This window comes from Mustela erminea, chromosome 14, assembly GCF_009829155.1.
Source record: "Mustela erminea isolate mMusErm1 chromosome 14, mMusErm1.Pri, whole genome shotgun sequence".
Lineage (NCBI taxonomy): Eukaryota > Metazoa > Chordata > Mammalia > Carnivora > Mustelidae > Mustela > Mustela erminea.
Genome location: NC_045627.1, coordinates 78,476,593 through 78,497,992, shown reverse-complemented (window position 1 = coordinate 78,497,992; position 21,400 = coordinate 78,476,593). Strand labels below are relative to the sequence as shown.

Here is a 21,400-nt window from a genome sequence, read left to right as displayed (position 1 = left end):
ATTAAGACATTAACCTTTTTGTTTTTGTTTTTGTTTTGTTTTCACTTTAGGGGACACTTAACAAATCCACTAGTTCAAGAAGCTTAAAATCCCTTGACACTGAAAACAGTGAAACTGAGTTAGAAAGGATTTTGCGTCGCAGAAAGGTGACGGCAGAAGCAGATAGCAGTAGTAAGCTGGTTTGAATTCTCCACTGTTCTTCTCTTCCTCTCTGAAACATCTGCCTCTAAGTCCCTTTTTAACATGAAATGATCTTTTATAATTACTAATTTTTTTAATGTGATTGAGAAGTATTGGATTGGCAGAGGTGCTTATGGATAGATATCTCATAAGTACTTAGGCATTTTTGTTTATATTGGTATGTTTGTTTATCTGTTTATTTGCAGGTAATCAAGGTTTTAGAGATCGGGCCTGCTTAGGGCAAGATGCCCTCCCACGTACAGATACTTAGGATGGGCTCCGACAGTCATGTAGCAGTGAGGACGGGCTCTGGATCCAGACCACCCGAGTCTGAACCCTTTATGAGCGGCTTGCCCTTCAATTGCTCAACCTCTGTGCCTCAGTTTCTTTATCTCTGAGATGAGGCTGTTAAAGTGCTGCTGCCTCACTGGATTATTCTAAGGGTCATAAGTCAGCAAATGGAAAGCGCGGGCTGTGTATGGCACCAAGTCAGTGCAGAGGGAACGGCAGTCAGAGTAGGGATCTTGTATCGGTTCCAGGGGCAAAGGGATCGTCTTTGTCCCTCATACATAGTCTGTTCACTGTCTGCCTGTGAACCAGGCGAGTGAGAAACGCCCACTCTGTCCCCAGCCAGGAACGACCACCTGAGCAAGTCTGGAGCTCAGAGTCTGCATTTGTGTCCTGATAGGCACGTATGAGACCTCACAACTAACTTTGCATGTGTTCCGGTTTTTTGTTATTGTTGTTGTTTTTTCCCATCAGCTTGGTCACAGGAATTAGCAGAAACCCATATGAGCTCTTCCCCTGGTGGTCTGGAGGCTGACTTTGAAAACCTACTCCAAAGTCAAGTAAAGGAACCTCCCTAGCTAATGGGCGGAGTCTTTTAGATTCGGTTTAGTCAACTCCAGTCGGTCCGTTGTAACAGGTCAAATTTGTACTGAGTCATGTTTACCAAGTTTAAGTTTCTAGAATAGGAGGGATTTGGATTTTTGTTAATCAAACTCTAGTTTCCATGTAGGGATTTTACTTCCAACAATTTAGTAAATTGGTTTTTAGTATTGGAAGCAGCAGCCAAACCTTTATTATATAAAGTTGAACCTTTTGTTTTCTTCTTGGAAAAAAAAAAAAATCAGCCATTCAGGTTTTAGTTTGGTCTAGATATTCTGCTGTTAATATCCTAGAAGAATTCCTTCCCCCAAAAAATAACCACCTGTCAGGAAACTTAAGCAGTGCTGTAAGAGATTTTTTTTTCTTAGAATTGCTTTATAAGCATTTATCAGCCTCCACAATAAATTATTGTTCCTGTTGTGGTAATCACTTCTTCCAACGTTTCCTCCTTGAAGTATTCATATAGCCATCATTATTGTTTAGGGCTTGGTGGATCCCATTTTTGTTCTCTGTCATTTACATTTTGTATTTTGTTCCCATGGAAGCATTCTTATTTCTCTTGTGAACTCGAACTTGGTTAGATGTACAGCACTATTTCAGAGTTGGTTTTCAATGGAAGAAACAAGGAAACATTTTCATTTTAGTCAGAATGGGAATTTGAATATTGCAAAGAATGGAGGAAGAAAGGTAGGAATACATTGCACAGGCATGGTTGAGAATCTTTCATTTTATTTATTATACCCCACTAGTATACACATATTTGGTGTATCATTTGAGGGATGTTACAATAAGGTATATTGTCAACAGAATCCATTAGCATTTGGATAGAGAAACAAGAACTCTGGCAGATTGGAGAGGAACCATACTGGGGAGAGTAACTTGCAGCTGAGTAGAAATTTTCTTTTGAGCTCCCTAGTAGCCAAAGCAAAAAAAAGGGGAGGTGTAAGAGGAGGAAACAAACTTAGTCTATCATCTAGAAAAAGAAATCATACCTTTTTTTTTTTTTTTTAGGTGGTACCAGTGTTTTCCTTGCATTGAACTAGAAGGAGTGTTTACCAGATAAATCTTTTTATAAGGGTCACAGAATGACAAAGTAAAAATCCAGGGACGGTTCAGGGAGTGGGGGAAGGGAATAAGTTAGCATAGTTGCACGCTGCATGGTGGGAGCAAATTACAGAGATGAATTTGACAGGTTTATGGCTTCAGGTACACCTGAATCTCTTGAGACTTTTTCCTTCTGCACACAAAGGCTTATGGGGAAGCTAATGTGAGGTCACAGAGTGGAGAAAGGAAGCATGGTAAGAGAGGCAGGAGCAGCCTAAGGTTTGTAGACTTCAGGTCCCAGGATAGTTAGTATCTGCCTCCCAGGCCAGTGAAGCACGTTTCTCTTTAGGGTTTCTCTTATCAGACCTAACTGTTGCTTTTGCTCGTGGCCTACTAAGCTGACATTTTGAAGACCAGCAAGTACCTCTTGGAAAACACTGGACAGCTTAAACAGGATGCAATAATAATAATAATAAGCTTAAACATTATTTATTTTTCTTTATTTCTTTTCATATGTAAGAAAAACCAGATCTCGGGTCAGCTCACGACTTTCTGTCCTTTGTAGCTGGCCTCATTTACAGAAGCAGCAGCAGCAGCAGGCGCTGGTGTTTCAGAAGCAGATCTGCTTTCCTACAAGGACAGATTGCTTAGAGCTGTCTAGCATTACAGTCAGCGACTACCCACAGGCAGAATGGAGCGGCTCAGAAGCAAATCTTGAATTCAACTTTGTATTTTTTCCAGATCTTTCTGGTCTTCCAGCTCTTCTCTCTTTACGCCTACATCCCCTTGCACCAAGAGGCTTATCCTAGGTGGGAGGGAAAGATCTTTGGAATCAGGATAGTCAGTGATGTCACACGCTCCTCTGGCCAGCTGGTAGAGGTAAAATAAAGGAGGAAGGCAGCTCTGATGTTTTGGGAGCTAAGGCTGCCTGCTGGAGCGGGAGTGGGTGTGTGTCTCCTCCAGCGAGTGAGGCCAGGGGAGGCGGGACAGCGGAGCTCAGAGCAGTCTGCCAGCCCCCGGGCTGGAGCTGGGAGCTGGGAGCTGGGAGCTGATAGGTTCCACTATTGGGATCTACAGACACAAGCACATGCAGATGTGACAAAAACATGCCAGAGCTTAACATTGACGACCAGGAATCGGCTAGTATTTGGGATTGTGCCCACTGGTACTTCCCATTTTAGGAGATGATCTGACATTTCTGAAGGAATCATAGACTCCCAAGTTTTGTCCTGTTTTCAGTGGCGCCTTTCAGGGTTGTCCACCAGCTTAATTTTTAGACATTCTAATTTTGTCTGTACATTTACAACTTATTACATAAATCTCTGTGTTTTGTGAAGATTTCTTCTGAGGTTTCAAGGAAGACATGTTGGAATCTTGCTTTGGAAAAAAGCTGGCTGGGACAGTGTCTTTATGACCAAAGAGAGAAAACAAGTAATGAGAGAACTGTTTCAGGGCCCAGGAGTTTTGGGTTGGTACACCAGTAATTTCGGTAACAAGCCCTATTACAGCCATTTCAGTCTTCCCAAAGGGCAGAAAGGTCCAAAAGGTAAACAGCCAAACTCTTTGCCACTTAATTTTTAGAATCCTGTGTCTGTATTTTAACAGGAAATAAATCCACTTACTTCTCAATCACATTAAAATGAAAATGTTCATAAAAGCTGTTTAATGCTTAAGAAGCCTTCATGAGCCTTTTTGAAAAGAACCTTTTGACATTGTTCCATTTGCTGTTTAAAACGCAGAGCTGAGTTTTGGGAAGAATTAACTCTTGAGAGGCCAAATGGTTCAAGTAGGGCTGTCAGAAAGCCATACTCTGAGAAAAAAAGAGTTTTCACAATTCTGGTATTAATAAGGACTCCGGTCAGTGAGGGAACCATGGCCTGGGGTTTTGTGCTTTCTTAAAGGTCTGTACATAATTTCTCAGCATGGTTCTGGTGCACTGAAAAGCAGTAGTACCACCCAAACAGAGCATATTTTAACAGGAACATTTTTCAGCATGCTCTCAAAATTTTAACAAAACTTGGCCTTCTCACTTCCTGAGGGATTTTCAGCTAATCTGTTTTTCAGTACCATATTAATAAGCATTGCACAGAATTATTAAACTTGAGGTATGTGTTTGGTTTTAAGGTCCAACCGGGATATTAGCCACCTCAGAGTCCAAATCCATGCCAGTGTTGGGTTCTGTATCCAGTGTAACAAAAACAGCCTTGAACAAGAAAACTCTGGAGGCAGAATTCAACAGCCCGTCCCCCCCAACACCAGAGCCAGGTGAAGGGTCGTGTAAATTGGAAGGATGCACGAGTCCCAAGGTTACGTTTCAGTAAGTAATGATGCTCTTTACTAAGTAAGTGTGTAGCAGAATCTGTGATGCCTGAACTGTGTGTTGCTTTGCTTTGTTCCTCTTTAGTGAGATTTCGATCGGGTCAGCCAATAAGCACTCTTGCTCCTTTGTTTGATGAGCCAACTTGGGATTCTAGGCTCCTAGCTTAGAGGTCTTATTCTGATCCGAAGCCGACGTGGGTTAAGAGAATTCCTTCCCCTAAACTGGTTTGGTAATCAGGTTCTTCTTCCACACACAGAATTCACCTGGATGACAATTACTCCGCATCACGAGACACTTAATCATCCTTTCAGGCTTAAATGCGTGGGTCATCCCTCTTAATGATTTATGAGCAGTCAAGGAAGATACTAGGTCTTCCAGAAGATGCTAGATCTTCCGAATTTGAAGGAGACATTTTTAGAACCTTGTTTTCTAGCCCTCAGTGAAAGATGTGCCTTACTATACTGCTCTCTCTAGAGACTGAAGAGATACTACAGAAGGAGTTCCCACCGCAGACTTGCTCTGGGAAAGTGGCACTTTGTCCAAGAGTTAATCTTGCTTTGAATGCGTTCAGAGCGATCTGGTGAAGGGTCAATTTGTTTTATAACAGAGGCAAGCTCTCTCAGAATTAGTCTAGTTTTGCTGAAGTTCTCTTGCCAGGATGTCAGCCGGTTTGCCGCTTGAAGAAAAGAAAGAGGTGAGACAAATCAGATCGGCCGAATATTGTAATCATGGTTAATTAAAACCTCTGACTTCCTGTTCTCTCAGGAGAGAAAGAACCTTTTTTTTTTTTTTTTTTTTAGTAGCTCTACCTGTCTTAGTTTAAAAGGTAAAGCCTGGACAAACGAAGTTGCAATTCAATTTAGATCTATTTTTGTCAACTGGTATTTTCTTCCGCTCTTACATTTCTCTCCCTGGCCCTATTAACTTTTTTTCCCCCCTCTTTTGGAATGAATGGCCTTCTTTGCTGATTCACAGCTTTATCTAATTTTTTTGTGTTTAATTAAAAGCACACTTTCTCCTGCGGTCCTGCATTTCCTTTCTTTTGACTGGAGTCATTTGAACAATTCTAACAGAAAGATGATCTATACTCATTCTTCATCTTTCCTATTAAATTTGTTTAACACCTAATTTGACATCAACAGCCTGGCTACATCTGAACCAATATCCAGACACAAAAGCAATTTGGCTGAGACAGGTTAGTTGCTGAGAACTGCTTCAGTGTGTGCGTATAGATTTTTTTTTTCCTTTACCGTTTTATACAGATAATCTTAATCAGAAAATACTGCAACTCCTTCCTCCTTTTGTCTGTCTTTTATTCTCCAAAAGTAAGTGGAAATTACATTTCCAAGAAAGGAAATGAAATAATTGCAGGCCCAAGGTCTGCAAAATGTGTGTTGAATTGACAGTGAAAAGGATCCGTGTGTTGACAGACACAGTTGTTAGATGCCATAAAGGCCTAAGTGAAGCTCAATTTATTTCTCATCTTGCTTGTTCAATGACTGCTTAAGAGGCACATTTCAATTTAATTTAGCTACTTAAAGCACTAATACAAATACTCGGGGCTGCTGTATTAACTTTTAAACTTCGTAACCCATTGCTTGATGATTCGGTTCCTGACATTCTTTAGCTGAAATAACTAACGCCATGTATTTTCATATTGACAGTCATTTAGCAAAGAAGAGTGCCTTTCTGAAAAATCTGTTTCTTAAGCATAATTAGACTATCCAAATAAACCCAGTATTTCGTGTATGTACCTGGTAATTACTCATGTCCTAGACGGGCACACACACTTCATTCATTTATGATCAAACCTAGGGTTTTTTTTGTGTTTTTTTTTTTTTTTTAATGAGTAAAAGAAGTTTAACTTAATGTAGTTACATGAAAGCTTTGAAAGCAAAATCTCACATGGTACATCAGGATTCCTTGAAAACCAGCCTGCCAGGACTGAGAAGGGTTATCTTGAAGACTGTTTCTGGCAGATTCTAAGAAGTCCTCCTGGTTAACACCAGCCTGAGGGGGGAAGCTTATCTCTACCTTGTCTTATCTCAGACCTGGATGGTCAAAGCACTTGGAAATCACATCAGCAATCCAAATACTGAATGTTACTTTTGCTTTTTAAAACCCGCTCTACTCTTAATAATCGCATCTTTGTTTTGATCTGTGGCTGCACCATCCTGGGGTTTGAGCCTGGTGGCCGCCCACCCCCAGTCCCTGCACCCTGCCCTGCCCTCCCGCTTCCTCCTTTGGCCCCTCTGGCCAAGTATCGCTCCCCCCCCCCATTCCTTTCTTTTTGCTGTCCCTGCTGACTCCTCTGTCGCTCTGTCCTTCCCCACTGACCTTCTTCTTAACCTCACCTCCGTCCTTTTTTTGTTCAGATGCCACCTCTCCAGCGGGGCCTGCCCAGACCCCTCCACTTAAAACTGCAGTTCCTCTTCCTCCAAGCTCTGATTCCCCTCACCCTACTCTACTCTTCCTCCGCCAGAATGTAAGCTCCATGAGATAAGAGGTTTTTGTTTGTTTTTTGTCTGCTCGCTGGAGTTTCTAGAACACCTGGGAAAATCCTGGAAATTCTGTAAATACTTGTTGAATAAATGGACAATGAGTACATTTTTAGTATTACTAAAACAACAGAATGTCTGTTAATTAGAATACCCAGTTAACCAGCATTTCCTCTGTTATTCAACAGTCCCACATATGCATAGACTAAATAATGGAGATTTTTGAGTGTTCTGTGGTTGGCTTCTTTGGTTTTGTAACATTTTTTTGTTTTGTTTTAATGCTCTGCCGCATTTCCAGGTGGTTCAGTTTTGTATAACTTCTGCATCTTTGTACCTACGTGAGATAAAGTTATCGGAGACAGTAGCATGCACAGTTTTAAAGGAAAGATTCAGCTATGCTCGCTTGTATGGCCTCAGGTAGACAAGAATGATTGGAAACCCACTAAGAAGGGTTTTAAAAGAGCAGAAACAAAGGTGTTTTCTGCATAAGATCCTCGCTTAATCAGAAAATTATAACACCAAGCTATTCCTGGAAAGTTTTTTCCTTTTAATAAATTCCTAAAATAAATAAATAAATATATATATACATATATATATACACACTAAATAATTGAGTTAACTCCAGTCTTGTGGAGCAGAAATATATGGATTTATTTCCTAGGGACTCATGACATGGCAAGAGATATCTTTAACACTTAATTGTAAAGATTAATTAAAATTAACATTCTTATCATCAGCTTAAGCAAAGCAAGGGTTTTATATTTTTTTTAAGAAAAAAGAAAAAGGAAAAGATAATCCAAGACTTGGAGAAGCCTAATTATTTCCATTTTAATAATAGCTTTAGAAATATTTGTGTCCGGTTAATTATCTCTAATAGGTATATGTTATCTAGTAATAATATCTTAAATCTAATACTGAGCTTGAATTTCGTTATTTTTGATTAGCTATAATTCAGACAGGAATGATGATAATAATCTCCCCTCATGCTATGAGGGGTGAAGAGTTGGCCAAGTAAAATAAAGAAAGAATACACATATAGGTACATAGCCAACAACCCAAAAACCTGATTTTTGCTTTCATGCTCTTTCCTATTGATTGAGAGCAAAAATCTGGCCTTGTTAAAATATGTAAGACTCATTAATTCACGTTATCCATGCTTGGGATGGTCAATGTAAAATAAGAGAAAATTCCAAATTATAGACTTGTTTAAAAGAGAGTTATTTTATTACTTTGAGACAGCTGTAATACCTGGAAACAGGCTGGGTGTTGCACAGGGTCAGAAAGATGAGGATGATTTGTATTTTCCCCTGTAAAAGCCTGTAGACCAGGGAGTGGGGGAGCAGGGAAACAGCCCGAGCCTTTCCATCTGTGCACAGGGTGCCCAGAGGCTTCCGGTTGTTGCCAGAACTGGAGCTCTCCCTACACCACCAGATAAATGGGCGTCCTGATCTTGGGTTTGCCATTTGTGGCCATTATGACCTTAAGCAAGTTACCGAGCCCAGGATTCGGGTTTCCTCGTGTGTAAAATGAGGGCAATAACACCTGCCTTGTAGAGTCGTTATGGGAGTTGGAGACCTTACGAGAACTATTTCAGTAAATTCCCTTTCTGTCTTACATTGAAATCGTAATGCGAGGCCATGGCTGCCTCATCCAGGACCAGAGCTGAGTTCAGAGCTTCGACATCGGTCACTTGTGTTCTTGACTAGGCCTGGTTTCCTTGGGAAGGTCATGCAACCTCACTATTCTGTTTTCTTTTTGTTGTGTTTTTTTTCTTATCTAAAATCGGGCAAGTGGATGAGGCACTCTCCAGAGTCCCCCGAGAGCTCTACAGCCTTGGTCATTTCTCACAAATGTGGTTGCTTGGGAAAGAGGTTCACAGTTAAGATAAGCAACAAGAGGCAAGCCCGTATTTTCTGCCTGCATTGTGTCTCTCAGTACAAACTGACAGTAAAACACACACAAACCCAGGAATATAAAATAATTTTTAAACTACATTACCAGAATTTACAAATCCAAATCAAAATGATTGTCATTGTTCAGAAAAGTGCTCCTGAGTGTCAGGAGACTCCCTGCAGCCCTGTTGCTGTCGTTCCAAATGCTCGCAGACCTGCCTGGGTTAGAGATACCTGATCACGCGGGAGAAAATTGGACAGCTGGTCCTACGGGAGAGTTAGTGCCAGCATCCATCCATCCATCCATCCGTCCGTCTGTCTCTCTGTCTAGGTTTTATTTATGTGCAAGAGAGAGCATGCGCAAGCAGGGGGAGGGGCAGGACAGGAGGGAGAAGGAGAAGCAGACCCTGTGCTGAGCTGTGGGCCCCACACAATTCTCAGTTCCAGGACCCTGAGATTGGGACCTGAGCTAAAGTCAGACGTTTAACTGACAAGCTGCCCAGGTGCCCTGTGTGTCAGCATTTATTTTGGTAAAAAGTGATATGGCCTAGTTTAATCTCCATTGTATGTTCGGTGCTTCCAAAGCACTTTGGCTTTGGAAAGTGAATTCAGTTTTTAGAAATAGCCATCAGTTGCCATGATTGCAGCTGTAGACTTTTTAGTGTGACACAGTATACACAGATACGGGTGAAGCTGTCTTTGTTCTAAGTCTGTGTGAAGTCCCTGAAACATGTTAGCTCTGTTATCAATAGGATGCAGGGGCCTGATGTCCTCTAGTATTACAGGCGAAGGGGACTAGGAAACAGTTTGGGGGAAACGCCTATGACATTCCATTGTATATGTGTTTTCTCTTTTTTTTAGTTAATATTTTTTATTCTTTATAACATATATATAAGTATATATTCATATTATAACAATATCTATCCAAGGAGGGAGAAGTACTTTAATTGCTCCCAGCAGGAGATACATGTTGATTATAGATGAGACAATGAGTAATGGCACCAGTTTCCATTTTGGAAGTTTTCTGGACCTTGGAATTCACTTCGGTTTTGCTGTTGTTACTCTATTTCATTAACATTCATTAAGTCCTATACATTCATGTGTTATTTTAATTCTTCTAAATGTACAGATTGGACATAGCTCCATTTTACAGATGTGAAAACTGAGGCTTGACGAGGCAAACACTTGGCCCAAAATTCTGTTCCTCATCGAGAGTCAGGTCAGATCTGACTGTACCTCCAGAGCCCATGCTTCTGAACTGTATTGGGTTGTGCATATTAAGAGCTTGAGGGATGGAGGGGAAACTGACTGAATGATTGTCTCCTATTAGAAGCAGTGATGCTGCAGTTAATCCCTCCCCATCCCCAGTGATGCTCACGTCCTGCTCCTCTGACCCTGTGCCCTCATGGGTAGGTCAACCCTCTGCCCCTCCCACTCCTGAGGCTGACCTCACTGGTCACAGAGTCTCTTGCCAAGGGAAGAAAGTGTTAGCCAGTAAAACAGTTCTGAAAAGAGGAGCCAATATGAATTAGCACAAAGACTTAAAGAGTAGGCGAAATAAATCATTTTAATGTGTTTTTTTGTGTCAAATGTCCAGTAAAAGAGGCAGGCTTCACAAATTTTGCAAAGTACCATATCACAAAACCAGCCCAAGTGACTTTAGAGTCTGTGGCGTAAGTTTCATTTTTACATTTTTTAAAAATTTTTTTGACATTTTCAAACATTTTTAAGAATAATTTATTCCCCCAGGCATCAAAATCTTGAAATCTCTAACTCATCATTGCATGCAAAAGGTGCTTTTTATTTAATCATAATATAACATGGCAATATAAAGTAAAGGTGAGTCACTGCTGTGACAGTTTCAAAAAGATACATTCTATAGCCCAAAATAAATTTTGTTGTATCAACTGTGTGCTGTACCCTTTTGAGACACCTCCGTCTTTGGTCAGTTCCCCAGTAGCTCCTTTGAGTTTGTGCATGAGTGTCCATTGGTTGTCATGTTTTTAGGACATCTCTATTATAAAGAGAGGCAGACGAGGTGGGCCTTCATTATAGAGAAGGAGCTGAGCAGATCTTCAAAGAGTCTTGCCTCCCCGTTGGGCAGGGCCCACGGTGACATCGTGTGCTCTTGTCCTCTGGCTTCTCTGTCTCTGAAGCGTGTCATGAACCAGTGGTCCTCCCCATCCGTACTGAGCTGTATTCAACCATGCTCACTTTTCCTGTGAACGCTTCCGGGAGGGTCAGTGTCTTGACAGTCACCGCTAAAGGCAGTCAGTCTCCAGGATGATTGTTCATTTCATCTAGTTACTCCTACAACACCTAGCTTCCAAGGGGGGAACCCATGTGAAAGTGGACTCAGGTTCCATCATCACTGGTGTGCTGCTTCTCAGTGATTCCATAGCTGGGTCTTCATCTCTTGGCCCTCATTTGCAGAGATACTGGTAAAGCCGCATTTGCCAGAGACCCACCCAGAGAACACTCACTCATCATGCTTCTTTTCAACCCCAGATCTCCCCTTAAAACACTAAGCTTTTTCAAACTCTTATACTTTTTTAGCCACGAGACAGGCAGCTAGCTTGCCTTTTTTTGTTCAGGAGGTCAAAACAGGCCACACCATGCTCTACAAGAATTTAAAAAACCAAAGCCCAGGTATCAATGACCGGAATTCAATTTCAGTAGAAAAATGTCCATTTCCAATGAAACCATTTTTATTATAATTTGCATTTAATTTCTAGATCTGTGGTATCTCTAAATACATGCGTCTTTTGTCCCCACGCAGATTTATTTTTGTAGGAGTTCATCTTGTTGAGCCATTAACTGAATGGCAAAGGGTAGTTGATGAAAGACTAACATTAGATGTCTCTAGGTTACTGTGATCAGTCAAACATTTCTATGAAAGAAAAATACCTAATTGCCTTTCAGGTTTTGAATTAAAAGTAAGATTGATTTTATCATCATTTGACCTCTAACTGGTCTCTTTAGTTTTAGGTCATTATTTCTAGTGTAAATCTGATGTAGAAAAATGAAATTGAAAGTGCTGCTTTTTTGGGTTGGAGCTGGAGAAGCTGTGCTTTTGCAATAGGTTACCAAATAGAACTCAAAATTCTTAACTTACTTTTAGGGAAGCTTGGCATAAAATGCTTCTCTCAAACATTGACCTCAGCCGGAAATGAATGTGGCTGGTCATATACCTACTCCTTGAGAGAGGTCGGGGTCAACATTTTGTTCACATGGAAAATGGAGTTCTTTTAGTCCCCACGGTGGAAGGGGCGGGTTTTCTTCCTGTTCTTTCATCCGACACCATTGCCTCATCTCCCTCTCTCCTCCTTTCTCTTCCTTTGTGTGTGTGTGTGTATGTGTGTGTGCACGCGCGCACGTGTGCATCTGTGTGTGTGTGCATGGCATGGAGGGGAGAGTGGAGGGCCCCTTCCCTGTCCTTAGTAAACATTTGCTTCTGAGAAGAGACTACGAGCCGGCAGAATGGACCGCATGGAAGTTACTGCTTAATCTGATGCTCTTATACAATTAAAGGATTTGCTGTGCCCTCCACTGTAATCTTAGTGCTGTCGAATTGTGTACTCACACCGCAGGAAACAGCTCTGCTCAGCAAAGCCCTGCTACAAAGGTTCTCCTTGTGTGCCTGTACATGGGTAATTAAGTCTTAACAACAAAATTAGCAGAACAACTGGATGTTCTGGAAGTTGAGATCCCCTCACTTCGTCTTTTTTTTTTTTTTCCTCCCTGCCCCCCCACACCTCGCCCCGGGAGTTCTTCTGTGGACTGGCAGAGAGGTCCGCCCGTCGGTATTGTCTAACAAGTGTTCTGAGTCACTGTGCGAACACCTTCTTCCAGGTTAATTGTTGAGGCTGTCTGACATCTAGTGTGAACATTCTGTTGAGTAAATCACAAAATGACTGTGAAAAATGCTACCAGTCATGGTCAACTCTCTCAAAGAATTAATTGCCTCCTAACATTTGCCTCGGGTTGTAAACACCTATGATTTTAAGAGACTTAGCATAAAATGTATCATTTCTGCAGAGAGAACCAAATTGCCTTTCGTACTTTGTAGTTTTTTTTTCTTTTAAGCATCTTTCAGTGTTTGTTTCCCCTTTTTGTTGTATATGGTGATGCCGAGGGGAGATTTTTTAATCTGTTCAAACAGAAGTTGCAAATTAAAACTTAAATGCAATTTCAGATCTCAGAATAAACTGACTTCACTTCTGGACCCTGATAAACACATCTCATTTGAAATATACTTTGTCCTGTGCATGAAAAGTGGTACACTGAATTCTCTGTGACCTCCCATCTTAAAATACATAACAAAGTAAATGTAAGGTGAAGTGTTTGAAAATTTTTAAATATTGTTCTGAAAGCCTAAAATAAAAATGCAACACTGTATACATGTTATGCACTGTATGCACTGTATGCAACACTGTATGCATAGCCCTTTGGAGGAGCCAGTGGTATATATGGTAAATTTTGTAGAAGACTACGTCTCTTAAAATACTTTGAAATAACGTTCACTTTTTAATAGCTGGGATCTGGATGGGTTTTTCATGGTGACTTAAAGTGGGGAAAAATTACAGAAAGCTTAAAAAGTAGCCCAAAAAAGTATCACACATGTTTCAAAATCTTTGCCTGAGCTGAAATCAATCTTAGTTCCTGCTTTATTGGTGTTGGTTTTGTTGGTGAGAATGGCCCTGGGTTCCTGAGCCTCCCTGGGGCCGGAGTGTTTCCGGATGTGAATGTCCACATCTTGCTCATGTTAGGATCAAGGGAATTGGGACGCGTCTTTGGGGTGCCTCCCGCGTCTGCGCCAGAACCCATGCACCGAGTTCCCTGTGCTCCAGTAACTCCAATAAAGAAAATACGGCTCCGTGTGGACACACATGTCTTTGCTCAGCCATTGTTACTTCTTTTAAGAAGGAATTCTTGTTAGTCTTTAGGGCAGAGCAGCATCTGATAGCTAATGTCAGGTTTTCAAACCACAGTGCTATTCTGTTGTTAAACAATGGTTGTTGTTTTTTTTTTTTCATACTTTAAAATTATATCTATTTTTTTATCAGATAGAGAAGCTGACCCGAATTGAAAAACTATTCTTTGACCTAAAATGGAGTTTTGAAAAGCACACAAAGCCAAAAGAGTTCAGCTTTGTTCTACCTTCATTATATTCGAAAGTATTAAAATTGGGAATCATACAGACAGTCGCACCTTCTATTTGAAACTCTTCTGGGAGATTTTGGACAAGTGTATTAAAATCTCCTGGAAAAGAGGGTGCCTAAGGGAAACAATAAACATTACGTCTGCTACAGAGCCGCCCCTGTGCCCTGCCCTACAGACTGTATAAAGGGCTTCGAAAACAAAGTAAGACTTCGTATTTTTACACCAGGGAAAATATAGAAACTGACTTCCTCTTTGGAGTTTTCCCAGGAAACTACTTTATAAAGACGAATTTAAATCTTTCCGTTTTCTGTCCTTGGAGGTGGTAAATATGATTGCGGCTTTATTCATTTTTATTGTAAATGAAACAGAGTTCAGACCGTCCGGCTGTGCGTCATTTGCTGGATGGCTGCCACCGACTAATGCAGACGTCCCACTGGGAGACCAGAGAAGAACTATACTTTGATTCACCAGATTGTGTTAAATAGTCCAGCTGTTGCGATTTGAAAGATAGTTACCTCAGAAGTGAAGTAGAAATGAACTTGGCATTTATGCCTCAAACCATTTTTATACTGTTTGGCAATCAGCTTTTCAGAGGTAGCATTTTATAAAATAACTCTCGCCGCTTAAAAGTTTCATTCACTGTAATGTTCAAAATGTCCCACCTTTATATTATCAGTAAAATTAAGCTTGAGTGATATGCAGAATTTGCATGAAATAAGCATTTCCCCCTTCATTTCATGAGCTTTGATTGTATTCAATTGAGCTCAGAACCACATCTATTAGGGCTCTTTTGGGCATTAGTTAATTTGAATTGCAGCCGAAATGTTAGCTAGAATGTTGTTGAATATAATTGGAATGTGGAAAGTTGATTTTGAAAGGAGTTTCATTGAATGCAAACAATGATGTGCTTTAAAAAAAAAAAAAAATTAGAATGCTGCTCTTTCGTCTCTTGTAATACAGTCTGAGAAATCACGGAGTCCCTTTCTGGAAGTTCAGCTTTGGCAGTTCTGTCTACTGTAGTTCGGGTGCTCCTGGTACCCCTCTGCTCTGGAGTCGGGTCCTTCTTCCAACCAGCAAGTGGTCCCACGTGCCCAGCCCCGCACTCTGGCTCCATTGGCTGCTTTCTAAGAGGGCACCCATCCGGCTTCCTGGAGCGGCACAGATTGCTGCGTTGCCTCTTAGCTCTTAATTCGCTTTTTTTGGTTTTTCTTTTTGTCTTGAAACAGCTCTTGAGCAAACCTAAAATGATCCATGAAAATATTTTGAATGGATCCTAAATGACTACCAGGAAATCCAGATTCCAGGATTTTAGCCCTGGGTCTGCTCTTAACAAGGTGTGTGCCCTCGAGCAGATCGATTAACTCACTCTTCTTTGGTGTCTTCATCTGACAAATGGAAAGGTTAGACTAGTTCCTGTCCGTCAGGCCTTTCAACCCGAATAGCATGTGAGTTTAGTCTTACTTTATGGAACACCCATAAAATTTAAAACTTGGAGATTTTGTAGTGTACAGGAGAAGATCTGCCATACTTTTCATGGTTGCTAAATATTATTAATTCCTCATTTGTGGTCACTGCGCTTAGGTGAACAATTAAAGCAGAAAAATGGAACTGAATGATAGTCTACTGTAATTCCTGTTGGATTGTGGCATTTGAGCCCCTGGGAGTTTATGTTAGAGGAGAAGCTTTAACCTGTTAGAATCTGCCACCGTGACTGCCCAGAGCAAGAGCCTGGGTTCTCGGCACTGTCACTGATGGTACTCTCTGGCTCTTCCCGTGAGACGGGGATGGAGAGAGATGGGGGCTGCGGAGGAAGGTCTCTCTTTCCAGAAGGGCCCCGGGCAGCTCCCTGTGGGGACCAGGACCAGGCCTAATGTCTCAAATCCAGAGGAGTTACAAGATAACAGAGGGGAAAACAGCAAGGCATAGCTGAAAGGGACAGACGCGGAAAGATACATCTGAAAGCAGATTCAGAAAGCCATAAACCAGTAAGCATGCCAAAATTAACCTGTGACATCATTACCCTGTTTCTGGAAGAAGCCATCTGAGGTAAGCCTCATGGAAAATGCAGGAAAACAGAGATGGCTCCTAACTCTTGACCTGACTCTGCCACGGGTTCTTCCCGCCCAGCCTCATTTTGCTCCTCGGTTAAAGGACCACTTGGACTCGATGATTGCTGCAGTGCCTTTTAGCCTTAACCCATTGGGATTCCAAGTCCATGGTCATTATCCTGGAGAAATCAGTTACTCTGACTCTCAGTGCAGAGATTCAGAGAAATTGCCCACAGCGCCAAGTTCAGCAATAATCAACAAAGGAAAAGAGTTCTCAAATTGTAGGCTGTGGGTGACTTAATAATAGATTAATCTGCAGTTGAGAAACTTACTTCAGGAAAGAAGAACAATTCTCTAGACGGAGATAATTTGGGCCAATTTCATCCTGACCACACAGGGTGTCTGAGTTTTCAGTTCAGTTGACATCCAGCTCTCTTTTTTTATCTGTGCCCTGAGAGCATCTCCTGGAAGTTTTCACTTCTAGCCGAGGCAGAAAGCTTTTTTCAGATGTGTTCCTCCCCACTTCACTTGCAGACACACACGGGCTCGAAAACATTCGCGGTGGTTCTGCAAAAGGAAGAAGGTCAGTGTGGGTCGATGGAAGTTGCCCACCTGGAATGAGGTGAAGCTTCCTTGCCATGCTCAGAGCGGACTGGCTGGCTTAGTTAGCGGTGGGCTCCGCGACAAGATGGCGGAGTCGGACTGGTGGCCAACCTACGGACGGTTGTGTCTTTGCCTGGAACAACCTGGCTAGGCTGGCGCTTCATTTCTTTAAATTCCCTTGCCCCTTTGTCTCCAGGTTAGGGTTGACCACAAGAGAACTCTGCGTGAGATTGAGAAGGCAGCAGTGGCCTAGTAGTCAGCTGTTTTGTTCTGATGGCCCGGAAAGTCCATGTAGGGCAGGTGCTACTGCGGTTCATGTGAGGTATCACCTAGTTGGCCCACAGTTTTCCCAGCATCCCCACCTCCTCCTCCAGCGTTTCCAAAGTTTAGACTAAGAGTGTGTGCAGTTCCCTGTGTCAGGCTCCAGGGTGTCCTACAGGTGGTCTGCATCGCGCGGTTAGAGACTGGGCAGGACGGATGCACCTCTGGTTTGTCTTCCATCTCTTGCCACTTTTCGCCCACCTTCCAGTTCCTTGCTGGAACTGCGGACTTCAGGCCCAGGCTCCAACACAGAGGCCACAGACTCCCCTAGACGGACTGGCTCTTTCCCTTGCCCGACGACTAATTCGGATTGTAGAGCCCGCGTCTCTCTCATAGTGGTTCTGCTCCTCTGCCTGTACCCTAGTGGACACTGTCTTCCAGGTGTCGCCTGGGTCCAAGAAGGTCAAACCAGGTACCACTGGGGAAACTGTGGGGAAAATTCCCAAAGCATGGCAACAGATGACGCGAGAAGTGGATCTTTGCCCAAGGTTGACCAGTAGTGTCCTGGTGTTTTCTAGTGACAAGGGTGTTGCCGAATCTGGCCTCCCTCTCACGCTTCTGGCCATCCCAGTGCTTTCACCACTGCCACAGGAGACCCTGTGTGTTTGTGACCTGGTCGTCGTCAACAAATGACAATATAACCGGGCAGCCAGGGGGCGTGGCTTCCAAGCTTTTGGACAGGTTCCGTAGTGCTGGTCAGAAAGCGGGAAGACCCTGGTTGTGCGGTTTAAGTTTGTAGTACCTGGGGCCGGACCCTGGGGGCTGCTTTTTTCAGTTGTGCATCTGTTCTGCTGTTTTTGTCATAGAAGAGAGACCTCCAGACCTATTCACACCAAAGCCTGGGTTGCCGAGCCTCTCACGCTTCATTAGTATCCGCCCATTTATGCCACAAGTGGATCCATGCTAGGTCCCGGGTAGAAGTGTGAACAAGGCTAACAGTCCCTGTTTCGTGGACGCTTCCACTTTACTTGAAGAGACAGATGTTAGACAGCTAATTACCCGGTGTTGCATGACTGTGGGGAGACCAGCAAGGGGGAAGGAGCAGGTGATAAAGGAGTGGCCAGCGGTTCCGACCTGCTCCCGGGGTCGGGGAACAGTAGCATCAACTCTTGCAAGGGGCAGGGCGAGCAGTGAGCTCCCCAGTACAAGTCTTGGCGTCCAGAGGTGGGATGGGGGTGTGCTGGTTCATGCTTAACATCTTAGCATTTGCCAAGAAGATCGGAAGAGCCCCTGCCCTGTCTGCTGCATACCCATCAAGCTTCAGGACCAGGTCAGGTACCCCAATACCTTCACAGGGTGGCCTCTGACTAGGACTCCTGAGAGGAGTCGGTGCCAGCGGCCGGGTTTCCTGACCCGTGGCAAGAGAATACACAGATAGCTCTGTCGCAGAGACCGTCACCCACGTAGCTTGAGAAGAGGAAGCTTCTTGCATCAGAATAGAAGGGAAGAGGGGGAGCCTCTGTGGAGAAGGAAACAGCTTCTGAAATTCCTTAAGACATTTCTCAAGGAGCACGATTCTCCTTTTTAGAAAGAGTTGATGGTCACTTAGCATTTGAGCTTATTGCCTGGATTCTTCCATCGGCCTCAGTCCTCCCTGAGCCTTTCCTGGCCTGACCAGATTTCTTCTTGTCCGTCCTGGCAGGAGCATCTCAGCTCTACCTCCTCGGCGGGGGTGGCTTCCTTCGCTGGGAGCTAGTCTGCCACCAGGTGTCGCCAGGGACGCGCAGGGGGTGGGCGTGGGACTGAGGGGCTCCTGGGTAAGTGAAGGTGGGACAGGGGTCTGGGTGGCAGCGGGGAGGCCTGCGCGGCACCCAGGAGCTTTGCACTTCTTGAGAAGAGTGTGTAATTAACAGGTAGGTGCGTTTGGCTTTTTAACACTTCTATAGTTAATTGCTCTGACTTTTTCCGCCTTCTTTCTTCTGGCCTCACGCTCCTAATGTCATCTAATAGCTCCTTTTTTCTTTTAATGGCTGGCACCTCAAAGACCACCTTGTGCATGTTAATTAGACTTAGAGCATTTGGGGTTTTTTTTTTTTTTTGGTTGGTCTGAGTCCAGGAATATGAAAGCCAAATATTTTCTGTTTTTTATTGTTTGTGTGACTGTTCCTCCTCCAGGCCTCTCAGTAACACCGGGCACAGGAGCGAGACTTCTGGCCATGAGCAGCGAGCGGGACCCGTTGTAGTTTTAGATCCTGTTTCCACACATGAACCCCAAACCAAAGACCAGGTCACTGAAAAAGATTCCACTGCACGCAAGGATGGCGAAGAGGAAATAAAACCGGAACACAAAGAAGACGGCATTGAGAAAACGAGAGACGCAGACAGCTCCCACTGCTGATCCGTACCCCAGAGGGCTGATGGGTGCACAGACCCTTCCCGGAGGGGTACGCGATCAGTTCTGGTGTGTTGGCAAGCGCCGTAGACATTCTGTTCTTGTCACTGTACTCAGAATGCGGGCTCTTTTCTGGTGTCACTTTTGTAAGTAATTTACCTATAAACATAAGTAAGCTCAGCAAAATACACATCCTCTGTAGGTTTTGTTTTTCTTCCTAGGGATAAGATATTTTTTTCGAATTACTGTGTTAAGTGTGACTTCTTCTGGAAGGTCACAGAAAATTCGGGTGTCTGTCATTTTAGGTAACGTGCATACCACTCATCAAATGTACTGCTGAAAGTCTGCAGGGCTGTGGATGAGTGGATGAGTAGAACTGTCCAACTTTAAGGAGATTTAAAACCCCCTCTCCCCAAAGCAGATTCTGTTTTCGGTCTGATCTTTGGAGAGAGAAACTGGAGCAGCGTGAAAATTGTGAGGCACCGTGGTGTACAGATCACTCTCTAGGATATACCGAGATAAGCTTCAAATTCAGGAGCTACAAACCAGCCCTCCCAGAGACCAGGCTAATTGCATGCATTGTCAGCTCTGGAACGGGGCATGTGCACCAGTGACTGTGTCCAAAGTCATTCCCGGTGGGAATGCGCTGTTGGCCCAAATGTAAAATGGAGGGGAAAGTCCCAGCCTTGGATTTCATCAGGTGCTATCTCAGTAAACCGTGTGCCCTGTGCTCGGAGCTCCTCGTGTTTTCTCCCATACTGAGCAGCACCAGTACCGTGGTTTATCGCGATTTGTCGCGATTTCTTCTGCAGTGACGAGAAGTAATAAGCACACAGTTTTCTTGCTTCACTGCTGTTCTACATTACACAGGTTTCTTGTGTGCGTTTGTGTGTTTTCTTAAAGAAATTAAGTGGTAGTTAGTCTCTAAAAATATGTTTCAGTCTACCACAGTGAATAAATAGAAATGTAATCAGGGATTTTTAAAAAAGAAAAAAAAAACTTATACAGCTTTTTCCACGTTGATTGTTTCCAAATTGGTGTTTATTTAAAATAAGTGGTAATGTACTTGAATGCATTTTTTATGACAATGATTCAGTAATGGTAATTTTACTATTAAAGAAAGTGGAAGGTTTAGTTTTGTTAGCGTGGCTCAGCATGTAGCTGTCAGGTGTTTCTCACCTAAGGGCAAAAGAAAATGATAGTAATAATGTTAGTGGTTGTGTTTCGTTTTTGCACGTGTGCTAAGCGTAGGCTCGAAGACGCGGGTAGGCAGGGAAATCAATGTACTTCCTAAATTTGGAGATAATTACCCTTCTGTAGCTTTGTTATGCTTGCCTGTTTCCATGTTCTTCCAGTGATGATTTTACAGTTACTTATCGGTTTACTCATGGGGAATTAAAATGTAATGTTTTCCAACTGTAATTTTCCTAATGGAATAATAGTGCTCTAGGATATACTGACTACAGACTGCATTAGCTCTGAGACAAGTTCTGTTGTGCTGTGATTGGAACTCTCCTCGCCACACTTATTAAAAAGCACTGACAGTTTCCCACTCAAGGTCAACTGTGGTTATTGACAGTTTTGGTTGAGTTCCCCAAACCAGTCACTATTCGGTAAGAAAATTGCCCAAGAGTCCATGACTTTAGTCATTGTTCGTAATCGGCACCGTGGTTTATTCTGAGGACTTTTACCTCGTGTTTTCTTCATGCTGTCCTTCGTGGGTCTGACAGGAATCTGCTGGCAACGGGTTTTACGTACACCTAGGAGTAGAGGGACACGCACACCCATCATTCCGTATTTCATCACACTCATCAGCAGGATGATACCCTTAGGAAGACACTGTCCATTCCAGGGTAAGACGGTAACCGCTTGGTGAGACGTGTTGCGGGGCCCGGCACCAATCAGTACCTGGTCTTTGAAAGTCTTGTCTTTTCCGAGTTGCCTTCTTACTTTGTGGTGGTCAGAAAGCACTGAAAATGAGCTTGGTGGAAAGGTATATGATGTAGGATTTTCCTCCCCTTGTTTTCCCTGCAGTATTCCTTTTCACATCAGTGTTGGGGTTTGGCCCACTGGGGTGCCATTGTCAGCAAACAGCCCGAGACAGGAAAACC

At 43.1% G+C, this 21,400-nt stretch overlaps 1 protein-coding gene across 3 annotated transcripts in view; it reads left to right on the top strand.

Annotated features, from left to right (window-relative positions):
• The window catches only part of SHTN1 (shootin 1), a 103,501-nt gene extending 82,655 nt beyond the window's left edge, over positions 1-20,846 (top strand). For 2 of the 3 annotated variants that reach the window (XM_032311926.1, XM_032311925.1), the window contains 3 exons: positions 51-171; positions 4,237-4,429; positions 19,073-20,846. In XM_032311926.1, coding sequence (XP_032167817.1) covers positions 51-171; positions 4,237-4,429; positions 19,073-19,295 — 537 coding nt within the window. In that variant the 3' untranslated portion in view covers positions 19,296-20,846. The remainder of the gene's footprint in view (positions 1-50; positions 172-4,236; positions 4,430-19,072) is intronic. The other variant, XM_032311927.1, reaches the window with a different exon arrangement.
• The last annotated feature ends 554 nt before the right edge of the window (positions 20,847-21,400 follow it).